This window comes from Moschus berezovskii, chromosome 14, assembly GCF_049115385.1.
Source record: "Moschus berezovskii isolate FMDL1 chromosome 14, NW_MosBer_1.0, whole genome shotgun sequence".
NCBI lineage: Eukaryota > Metazoa > Chordata > Mammalia > Artiodactyla > Moschidae > Moschus > Moschus berezovskii.
This window is the reverse complement of record NC_142473.1, coordinates 56,188,910-56,201,013: the sequence shown is the minus strand read 5'-3', so window position 1 is coordinate 56,201,013 and position 12,104 is coordinate 56,188,910. Positions and strand designations below refer to the sequence as shown.

Sequence of the window (12,104 nt, the reverse complement as noted above, 5' to 3'; positions counted from 1 at the left end):
AACACACACCACACGACCGAGTGGGCGTCAGAAGACGGCGGCCTGCGCGCGTGCGTCGGCGCAGAGCCCTCTCCCGCCCACGTGCGCGCCCCCGCCGGAGGCGCGCACCGCGGCAGGCAGGCGGGAAAGCGCGCGGGAAGCCCCCGGCCGGCTCCCACTGTGGGGGAGGGAGGACAGGAGGCGTTTGGAACGTGCCATTCTCGGAGAGAACGGGGGGGATTTCCGGGCTGCGACAGCGTTGTTACCCCGCTCATTCGCCGACCGATCCGTTAGCTCCCTCCGTTCCCCGCCGCGATACGGAGCCCCGAGCCGCGGCCGCGCTCCCTCCCAGAAGCCTGGCCCGGCCCCTCGAGCCCGGCTGTGGCCTAAGCTGTCCTCGCCGCCGCCGGAGTGGGGCGCTGCGCCGCGCGCTGGGGCCGGAAATTCCCGCGGCCTGAGTGGAGGAACCGAAGCACAGAGCGCGGCGCCGCCTACCACCTCCGGGGGCCGGGCCGAGAGGGTCGGGCTGCTTGGGTGGGGGTGGGAGGGCCGCGTGTGAGGAACCGCGGAGCCGGCGGCGGGTGGGGGGGCGCGGAGGGCAGGGGACGGGACGACAGGGCTGCTGCTCCAGAGGCTCTGGGAGACCCTGCGCCCCCGCAGCCGGGCCCCCGCCCCCTCGCGGTCTCCGCCTCCTTGCCTCACACGCCCCCCGGGCCGCCCGAGCCCAGGCCTTCCCGGGGCTCCTCCTCCTTCTCTTCACACTCACCCTCCGACCCGGGTTCTCCTGCCACCCGCCGGCCTTGCAGCTTCCCGGGCGAGTCCTCGTTCTCAGGCTCTCCTTATACACACACACACACACACACATACAAGCACACGCCCGCTCCTGGGGCGGCCCTGTTCTCTCGACCCTCCTTTTCCTCGCCTCACTTACGCCGCCGTGGGAGGAGGATTGATGTCCCTTCAGCATCATGCAGCCGCCGCCGAGGAAGGTGAGGATGCAGCTGGGGGTCTTTGAGGTTTTGGGCGGGGATGCGTACAAGGAACACGGCTGGGGCGCCCGCGGCGCCCCCTCCCCCTTTGCGCAGGGGGCCGTGACCGTCGTCGTCTCGGGCTTGTCACTCACTTGCCGCCGGTTCCTGGAGGGGGACGCGCGTGTTTGGTGCCTTCGCGGCTGAGGGGCGACCGTGGCTCGTCCCCTCCACCGCACAGGAGACCACCCCCCAACCCTAGACATTTCACAAGAGTTTCGAGTGTGTGTGTGTGAGCGCGCATGGCAGTGCTGCTCTCTGCAAAGTGCTTTCTCCGGGACTGCACCGAGGGGAGGTGGGGGAGCCCCTGCAGCTTTGCAGAGCCTTATGTTTGTTTGATTGTTTAGTCTGCACCAGGTTTGAGCCCCTCTCGCTTGTTGCCACCCTCGCGCATTTGCCAATTTACAGGACATTTGTTACCAGCCTCGCCTTAAGATTTGGCCCGCTTTCCCCACCGGGCGACCGAAAAGAAGTCGCAATAGCCACCCCACCCCAGGGGAAAACAAGAAATTAAGCATTGAACGGTCCTGCCTTTCTCTTCCCTGTTCCTGCCCCGCCCCTCTGACAAGGGGGAGAGGAAGGTGGTGATTCTGTTCCCAGGAGAGAGAGAGAACCGGGCGGTGCGTGGCGTGTTCGCCGCGATCTCGGCTTGGGGTGGGAGTGACGAGTGCTCCGGGCTTGTCAGCAGCTTCAACCCTTCCAGAACTGTTTCAGTGTCCTCTTCCCCAGTTTTTTCCCCAGGAACCGAGGCTGTGTCCTTGTCGTTTCAGTCTTGCAGATGGTTACTGAGTGTCTACTCAGGGTGCTGGGCGGAGGAGGCTGTTCTGTCCTCCCCTTGTGGGCAAACATTTGGTGAATGCCTAACTCACTCGTGTCTGCTCCCTCTTTTTTTCTGTTTCTCACCTGGGTTCTCCAAGTGAGTCTTTTTCTTTTCACACATAGCCCTCCGGTAGCCCTGCTCCGGTGGCGGCGAGGGTTCCAGGCCCACTGTAACCTGAATCCCGGCCTGGCGGGCGAGGCACTGGCCGATTTGCATTTACTGTTCTGTTTGAAGTGGAAACGCCACGGGAACCAGCTTGCTGGGGTGGCTTAAAAGCACTGCATATGCTGGAAGGTCACTTTTGCTTTCTTCTTTGTGAACAAGAGATTGTGATTTGATGTGCTGTCAGCAAGGGCGTCATCCTGAGAGTGTGCTTCTCTTAGCCATTATAGAATAATTTATGTAGTTGATGGATGCATATAATTTCATGATTCTGTAAATTTCAGTCATTAGATATTAGGCATTCTTATGTTCCCTTCTCCCATCTATGCTCTGCTCACCTCTCCTGATGGTTATTACCTTTGAATTCTATTTGGAAGAAATAGAAGACTCTTAAAGCTCTAAGAAGACCTAGATAGGTATTGTACATGAAATGAAACGACTGGCAGTTTATTTTGCACCTCTTTAATCTGTAATTTTTATACTCATGTACTTTCATTTAGCTTCTGCTTCAGGTTATTTTGGCTAGTTGTTAAAATTAAGTATCTGCAGTAAACAAAATTAGGTGGCTAATAACAGGATTGTGGTCCTCAGGGGAGAGGCAAGTAGCAGTTATATATTCTGACAAGTGTTACATATTTTCCTTAAATAATTTTTTTAAAGTTGCGGTAAGCCCTTATAAATATATGGTATATTTCAGGTGAAAGTTACACAGGAACTGAAAAACATTCAAGTTGAACAGATGACAAAACTTCAAGCCAAACATCAAGCAGAATGTGATTTGCTTGAAGATATGAGGTAAGGTTATAGTAAATAGTTGGAGAACTTCTGTATCTCTGTTTCAAAGAACCTTTGAGTTACCAAGCCCCAGGAACTGATGATGGAATTTCCTTTTGGATTTCCTGCTTTAAGGCTGTTAGAGCTTTAACTCAGCTAGAAATTGTAACTGGAACTAACACAATACAAACTTTTTTTCCTTCAGTGGAGAAACCTATAAGGTTCACATACTTTTATGAAAAAAAAAAATTCTTACAAATTTATCAAATTATATAAACAGTGAAATGGAAATTCTTATTTAATCCTTCTAGTAAATTGACCTTTCTGCGTTTATTGACCTTAACGATTTCACATGGAATTTTAAACTGACACCTGGTTAATGATTAATATCTGGGGGTGAGCCAGTCAACCTCAGATGATTATTAGAACATGATAAATATAAGTTTGAACATTAAATTTAGTGGGACATGTGTTTATCGGATTTTATTGTTAAACTTAACCTGTGGCCACAATCAGCTAACTTTGAATTGAAAAGATAAGACATCTTGCTAGCATTGTGAAAGTCAGTAACTTTCTTTATAGAGGTAATCATGACTCATTTTATTGAAAGAAACACCAGTGTTTTAGCAGTTCTGTAATACAAACTGACAGTTCAGCAAACATATTTTTGTAAAGGTTGATTTGCATGTTGAAACAGTAGCTGCCATTCTTATTTCCCTCTATTAATGTATTTATTAAGTTGAAATTGGGTCTGTAAGCCTCATCAGATTTTTTTCCTGTTGATTTCATGAAAAATACCAACTACATGTTGTCATAATTTTGTGTTCAGGTAGCTGAATTGTTCGTAGACAAAGATTTTTATTTGATAGTTCCTTTTTTTCCCCTCCCATATTTAATTTAGGTAGTGTTTATGAATATTTCTACTATTTACGTATCTTTTCAGGGTTTCTAACTAAGCCATATTAATTTAGACTCATCCAAACTTGGATATACCAAGATCATTGTTTTATGACTGGAAACTACGTTTTTTTTTTTAACATTTATTTTTGCATTGGCGTATAGGTGAGTAACAATGTTGTGTTAGTTTCAGGTGAAAACTACTCTATTTCAGTTCTGTATTTGTTTCTTTGCTTTTCTTATGGCCACAGGGATATTTTTAGACTTAAATAATTCCTGTGCAAGATACCTGAAATTTTTCATATGGTTAAAATTAAGTTTGTAACAACTATTAAGTGAACTAAGTCATTTTATATTTTAGCAGTTTAGGAAGGCGGACTTAGTTTGTAAGTAAAGTTCCTCTGTGGGGTATGAATAGTCAGTAGTCATTGTCCTTTTGGTTGTATTCTAAAGACTTCTTGTTTGCATTCTTTTCTCTATTTCCCCTATTGCCTCTTCCTTGACTTATGGTCAACTAGATGGACACATAGTGCTGCTAAGTTGGCATAGATTGTTGCTCCCGCTGCTACTGTTTAGTTGTTTGTATTATTCCTGACTTCGTTACATTTCACTTGCATTGTTGCGGTAATATCCTAATTATTACTTTCAGTTCAGTTCAGTTCAGTCGCTCAGTCGTGTCCGACTCTCCGCGACCCCATGAATCACAGCACGCCAGGCCTCCCTGTCCATCACCGACTCCCGGAGTTCACTCAAACTCATGTCCACAGAATCGGTGATGCCATCCAGCCATCTCATTCTCCGTCGTCCCCTTCTCCTCCCGCCCCCAACCTTTCCCAGCATCAGAGTCTTTTCCAGTGAGTCAACTCGTCTCATGAGGTGGCCAAAGTATTGGAGTTTCAGCTTTAGCATCAGTCCCTCCAATGAACATCCAGGATTGATCTCCTTTAGAATGGACTGGTTGGATCTCCTTGCAGTATAAGGGACTCTCTTTAGAATGGACTGGTTGGATCTCCTTGCAGTATAAGGGACTCTCAAGAGTCTTCTCCAACACCACAGTTCAAAAGCATCGATTCTTCGGCGATCAGCTTTCTTCACAGTCCAACTCTCACATCCATACATGACCACAGGAAAAACCATTGCCTTGACTAGACGGACCTTGGTCGGCAAAGTAATGTCTCTGCTTTTTAATATACTATCAAGGTTGTATTCTCATATCTTCTAATCTTCTCCCAATCTCAGTTTAAATCTGTTTTCCACATTGTCATCAGTTAACTTTCTAATAACAATTATATTTGAGGTTCTCTGTGGTCTTCTGAATAAAGACCAAACACTTTGTTATAGCATATGTAGCCCTTTGCAACCCAGCTGTAAGCTACAAGCTCCGTTTTCCTGACTTAGTTACTACCATTTCATGCCCATTTATCCTTCCTTCTTAATCCTCTGGCTTGGCCACTCAGGACTTCTTGTTATCTAATTGTGTTCTCTACATTCATGCCTTTGTTTGCACCCTCCTGGTTTTCATCTGGCAAATTCTGGTTACCATTTAAGTTTGTGAGTTTGCTCTTCTCTGTGATCTAAAATGATTTTGATTTGCACATGCTTCTGTCTTCCCCCATCATGTGAATACCTTGAAGTCATAGGCTAAGTCTTACTCGGGTTTGTAAATTTGTACTTTTTGTTTAAGCTGGCAGAATTGTTAAGTGGATGTAACTGGTTATATTTAAGTGCAGTTTATTAGTTTTTAGGTGATATATTTTATAAGCTCTATTTATAGGGAGCTATAGGTGGTGTTGGGTCTTCCTGGGTGGTTCAGTGGTAAATAATCTGCTTGTCAATACAGGAGATGCGCATTCACTTCCTGGGTCCGGAAGATCCCCTGGAGAAGGGAATGACAACCCACTCCAGTATTCTTGCCTTGGAAATCCCATGCACAGAGGAGCCTGATTGTCTACAGTCCATGGGGTCGCAAAGGAGTTGGATGCAACTTAGTAACAACAATAGGTGGTGTCATTGAGCTTGTTTTTTAATTTGACTCATGTAGGCATTTTAAATTGTACTGTGGGTATTTGATGTTGAGTATATCTGTGTGTGTGCACGTTCTTTGTGACCCCGTGGACTGTAACCCACCAGGTTCCTCTGTCCATGGGATTTTCTAGGTAAGAATACTGGAGTGGGTTGCCATGTCCTCCAGGGAATCTTCCTGACCCAGGGATTGAACCAGAGTCTCCTGCATTGGCAGGAGAATTCTTTACTACTGAGCCACCTAGGAAGCCAGAGTATATATGTGTTTATATATAATATGCAAATACAGCGATTGTTGGTGCACCAAGGATTAATGGGATTCTTTATATTTTAAAGGAGTGTGTTCTCCTTTGTATTAAATAAATGAGATGAATCCCTTCATTCTTATATAGTTGTGAGAATATTATATTGCCTTCTAAAACATAACTTTAGATTTCTGATTTGCTTTTTTCTCCCTAATGGTAATGCTGAATTGGAAGTTTAAAATTGTCTATTCTCAATAGTCATAACTTTTATTGCTTGAGGAGAAGGTGGTCTGGCTTTTCTGGTCTGTCTTAGCAAGTAGAATAACCTTTTAAAAATTCATTAGAAATCTCTGAGCTTGGATTTTTATATGTATTTTGTTGTAAAGGATCTTGCCTGCTTTTCCTTTTTTGAGGCTCTCACCACCACCTTCTTCCCTAAAATCCCACAAATATCTCTCCTCCTCACTGATGCATCCCCCACCAGTGTTATACTCAGTTTAAATTACTATGAATTTACTCTCCCCAAATTCAGATAGCTCTGATTTTTAACATAAAGGAGTAGACAGAAGAAAAATTTTTGTGACTTTAAAAAGATTTAAGAAAAAAGTCCACAACACATTAAACTGTAAATAGGAAAATTTTATCCTGGGTTGTAGCTTCCCTGGTGCCTCAGCAGTGAAAGGTTGTAGCTTCCCTGGTGCCTTAGCAGTGAAAGAATCTGCCTGTAGTGCAGGATACATGGGTCTGCATGTTTGATCCCTGGGTGCGGAAGATCCCCTGGAGAAGGAAATGACAACCCACTCCAGTATTCTTGCCTGGGGAAATCCCATGGATAGAGGAGCCTGGTGGACTACAATCCATGGGGTCATAGAGAGTCAGACACAACTTAGTGACTAAACCACTATTACCACCAACCATGGCTAGTTGCCCACGCCTCTCACCTTGTAGAATTTTGAAAGGAGGCCGATTATTGTATCGTGTTTTTTTCCCATTGCTCTCCTCCCCTTCTTCAGTTTATTTGCTCCAGGGGTGCGTGTGGAAGCTGGTGTATTGGGAGTGAAGTATGAGAAGGAAAGATAACTCATTTGTTGTTAATCAGGGACATTCCATGCTTTGGGGAGATTTTATGCTGAAGTGTTTCCTGTTGACTTTTGCTGTCAGCAGTAGACAAGCACACTTTACTTTCTTTTTAGCTTATTATTTATTCTCTATTTGCTTTCTAAGGCCATGTATAAGTAAGTTTCTGAATCCTACAGCCTATGTGTTGTTTATTAATATAATGTATTTCTTGTTTATACTAATGATGTGCTAACTCCAGTCAGTAAAGAAAGTTCTTTGAAGAGACCCAGAATATAAAGAACTGCCTTCTTAGCAGACATTTTTAGGTTGTTATATAATATTTTAAAAATCTTAGAATTTTAGAGTCAGGTGGATACTATGGTATTTGTTGATTTTATAGATGAAAATGGAAACCAAAGCACAGTTGATAGGAACTAAATCATATTGAGATGGACTCTACCCACTTCAGTATTCTTGCCTGGAGAATCCCATGGGTAGAGGAGCCTGGCAGGCTGCAGTCCATAGGGTCGTACAGAGTTGGATACGGCTGAATCGACTTAGCACGCAGAAGTAATCTGGTCTTGTCTGTTGTTCACGGGCTCATTTGTTTCCGATTCTTTGGGACTCCATGGACTGCAGCATGCCAGGCTTCTCTGTGCCACACTGTCTTCTGGAGCTTGCTCAAAACTCATGTCCATCGAGTAGATGATGCCTTCCAACCATCTTGTCCTCTGTTGCCCCCTTTTCCTCCTGCCTTCAATCTTTCCCAGCATCAGGATCTTTTCTAATGAGTTAGCTCTTTATATCACGTGGCCAAAGTATTAGAGCTTCAACATCAGTCCTTCCAGTAAATATTCGGGATTGATTTCATTTAGGATTGATTGGTTTGATCTCCTTGAAGTCCAAGGGACTCTCAAGAGTCTTCTCCAACACCACAGTTCAAAAGCATCAATTCTTTGACACTCAGCCTTCTTTATGATCCAAGTCTCACATCGGTACATGACTACTGGAAAAACCATAGCTTTGACTAGATGGACCTTTGTCAGTAAAGTAATGTCTTTGTTTTTTAATACACCATCTAGGTTTGTTATAGCTTTCCTTCCAAGGAGGGAACATCTTTTAATTTCATGGTTGCAGTCACTGTCCACAGTGATTTTGGAGCCCAAGAAGATAAAGTCTGTCATTTTCTATTTTTTCCCCCATCTATTTGCCATGAAGTGATGGGACCAGATACCATGATCTTAATTTTTTGAATGTTGAGTTTTAAGCCAGCTTTTTCACTCTCCTCTTTCACCTTCATCAAGAGACTCTTTAGTTCCTGTTCGCTTTCTGCCATAAGGGTGGTGTCATCTGCATATCTGAGGTTATTGATATTTCTCCCGGCAATCTTGATTCCAGCTTGTGTTTCATCCAGCCTGGCATTTCACATGATGTACTCTGCATATAAGTTAAGTAAGAAGGGTAGGAGTTTTAAAATTTTATTTATTTAAGAATTGTTTTTGAAGTTTATTGTCTTCTGGCACCTAGTATTATTTATGATAATTCTTCTGACAGTTGTTTAGTTTTTAATTTTTAGCCACACCCTGAAGCATTTTAAGTTTTAGCCACACCCTTAGTTCCCCAAACAGGGACCAAACCTGTGCCCCCTGCACTGGAAAGCAGAGTCTTAACCTTTGGACCTCTAGGGAAATCCCTAGAGGGTTTTTATTGAGATGTAATTCACTTGCTGTACAATTAACCCATTCAGAGTGGGTTTTTTTTTTTTTTTTTTGGTATATTCATAGGGTTATACACCCACTCCAATGTTCTTGCCTGGAGAATCCCAGGGACGGGGGAGCCTGGTGGGTTGCCGTCTGTGAGGTCGGACAGAGTCGGACACGACTGAAGCGACTTAGCAGCAGCAGCAGCAGGGTTATACAACCACCATTATATTTCAGAACGTTTTTGGTCTCCTTTGAAGAAACTACTTATTAGCAGTCACTTCCCATCACCTTCCCTTGTGGCTCAGCTGGTAAAAAAAGCTGCCCGCAATGCAGGAGACCTGGGTTCGATTCCTGGGTTGGGAAGATCCCCTGGAGAAGGGAAAGTCTACCCACTCCAGTATCCTAGCCTGGAGAATCCCACGGACTGTATAGTCCCTGGGGTCACAAAGAGTCGGACACGACTGAGTGAATTTCAGTTTCCCATCACCTTATCCAGCCTTAAGCAATTACGTTCTCTCTCTGTTGAAGTAAAATCTGTATAAATGGAATCATACAATATGTGGTCTTCAGCTTTTACTTAGCATAATATTTTCAAGGTTTATCCATGTTATGGCATCAGTACTTCATTCCTTTATCATGGCAGGATAATATTCCATTGTGTGGGTCTACTACATTCTTTTAATCTGTTCATCAGTTGATGGACTTTTTTGCTATTATGAGCAAATTTTTCTGTGGACTTATGTTTTCATTTCTCTTGGGTATATACCTAGTAGTGGAATTGCTGAGTCATGAGGTAACTCTATATTTAACTTTTTGAGGAACTGTGAAATTGTTTTCCAAAGTGACTATACCATTTTATATTCCTGCTAGCTATAATGTATGAAGGGTCCAGTTTCTATACATTTTACCAATGTTTATTATTGTCTGTCTTTTGATTATAGTCATTCTAGTAGGTGCGATTGCTGTTGCTTAGTTCCTAAGTCATGTCTGACTCTTTGTGGCCCCATGTACTGTAGCCCGCCAGGCTCCTCTGTCCTTGGAAATTTTCAGGCAAGAATACTGGAGTGGTTTGGCCTTTCCTTCTCCGGGGATCGATCCAACCCAAGTCTCCTGCCTGGCAGACCGATTCTTTACCACAGAACCACCAGGGAAGCCGTTATTAGGTGTGAAGTGGTATCATATTGTGGCTTTGATTTGCATTTCCCTAATAGGTTATGATGTTGAGCGCTTTTGTGTGTGTTTATTGGCTATTGTGTTGGAGAAGACTCTTGAGAGTCCCTTATACTGCAAGGAGATCTAACCAGTCCATTCTAGAGGAGATCAATCCTGGATGTTCATTGGAGTGACTGATGCTAAAGCTGAAGCTGCAATACTTTGGCCACCTCATGCGACGAGTTGACTCACTGGAAAAGACTCTGATGCTGGGAAAGGTTGGGGGCGGGAGGAGAAGGGGACGACGGAGAATGAGATGGCTGGATGGCATCACCGACTCCGTGGACATGAGTTTGAGTGAACTCCGGGAGTTGGTGATGGACAGGGAGGCCTGGCGTGCTGTGATTCATGGGGTCACGGAGAGTCGGACACGACTGAGCGACTGAACTGAACTGAACTGAACTGATTGGCTATTTGCAAGTCTTCTTTGGAGAAATGGCTGTTCAAATCCTTTGCCCATTTTTAAATTGGATTGTCTTTTTCCTGTTGAGTTGTGAGAGTTCTTTTTTTGGCTCTGCTGCGTCTTAATTGTCATGTGTGCGTCTCTAGTTGTGGCACGTGGGCTCTTTAGTAATGGCGTGAAGGCTTAGTTGCCCCATGGCATGTGGGATCTTAGTTCCTCAACCAGGTATCGAACTCATGTTCCCTGCATTGGAAAGCAGATTCTTAACCACTGGGCCGCCAGGGAAGTCCCGTAAAAGTTCTTTATACATTTATCTTATCAGCTATATGATTTGCAAATATATGCAGTATTTTTCCCACTCTGAGGTGATTCTTATGTGCTCTAAATTTTGAGAACCACTGAAGTGGTATAAAAGAGTAAGAAGTTTGACGATAGACCAGATTGAAACCCAGCTCTGCCACTTATTAGCTGGATCATCTAGGACAAATTACTAAGTTCTCTGAGCCTCATATTTCATGTATGTAAAATAAGGTTAATGCCTAACTTTTTGCTGCTCGACACGACTGAGCGACTGAACTGAACTGAACTGAAAGAGTTAAACAAGATAGGTAAAACACCAAGCCTGGTAGATGTTCACCATTGGTAGCTTCAGGATGTTGTCTTATGCAAGATAACAAAGTAAGTTATTGTGGTTTTTTTAAAATTTAGTTTTAATTTATTTTTAATTGAAGGATAGTCTCTTTTCAGTGTTGTGTTGATTTCTGCCATACATCAGTATGAATCAGCCATAGGTATACATGTGTCCCTTCCCTCTTGCATGTCCTTTCCACCCCATCCCATTTCTCTCGGTTGTAATAGAACACCAGTTTGAGCTCCCTGAGTCATACAGCAGGTTCCCACTGGGTATCTGTATTTACTGTGTTTTATTAATTCTCATAAGCATATATTTTTACATTATTACATTTCTAAAATCTGGATCTATCTTATAGTTGCTTTTGTTTGTGATGTGGTTGTTGTCTCTTCATGCACAGAACTTGCAGAGTAGTTTTCAGCAGGCTTGGAAGAAAATCCCAGAGATATGGTTTGAATACAAATGTTGGATCACCCAGGCTTTTCATGGCACAGAAGATGATATTGTGTGGAAAAACAGTAATGACTGATTTAAAAAAGTGATTCAGAAGAATTTGAGCCTGAGTGTGACAATTTATTCCTTTTACCTTTTAAAAATTATGCACAGGAGCAATGTATGCTAAAAGTCTAATAAAGTTTAAAAGAGCTCTTTTAATAAGTAAAGTTGTGATACAGCACTGTATCAATTTAAATGGGGGCATTTTTTCCTAGTGTAACACAGTGTGACTTGTAATCAGTGGAGTTATAGATAATGAAAATTGGAAGTCTCAAGTCAGGTTCTGGACCCTGGTCTCTTTTGTTCATTCAGCAAATATTATTGTTTCTCAATCTAATTCTTTCAAATTAGAATTTAAAGATGAAGTAAATCTAATTCTTTCAAATTCGAATTTGAAGATGAAGTAAATCATGAGAGGGAAAATTTTTTTTAAATAGACTTAGATGGAATTAAACTAAGGAGTAATAATGAAAGTTACCCACCACTTGCGTTAAGAACAGAAGTGCTGAAGAATCTCTATGTGTGATTTTCCTTGATTTGGTCTTTTTAGCCAAAGTTATATGACTATGGAGATCGTAAAGGTGGTCTGAGTGGTAGGGTAGCTGATTACAGCTACTGGAATGAGCCCTGGCTTAGAGATATATACAACATGTTTATGAATCCTAGTTGTTAAT

General features: G+C 43.5%; 1 protein-coding gene across 1 annotated transcript in view; it reads left to right on the top strand.

Annotated features, from left to right (window-relative positions):
• The first annotated feature begins 579 nt into the window (after positions 1-579).
• The window catches only part of FCHSD2 (FCH and double SH3 domains 2), a 249,661-nt gene continuing 238,136 nt past the window's right edge, over positions 580-12,104 (top strand). The window contains exons 1-2 of the mRNA XM_055423620.2: positions 580-968; positions 2,687-2,784. Coding sequence (XP_055279595.2) covers positions 948-968; positions 2,687-2,784 — 119 coding nt within the window. The 5' untranslated portion in view covers positions 580-947. The remainder of the gene's footprint in view (positions 969-2,686; positions 2,785-12,104) is intronic.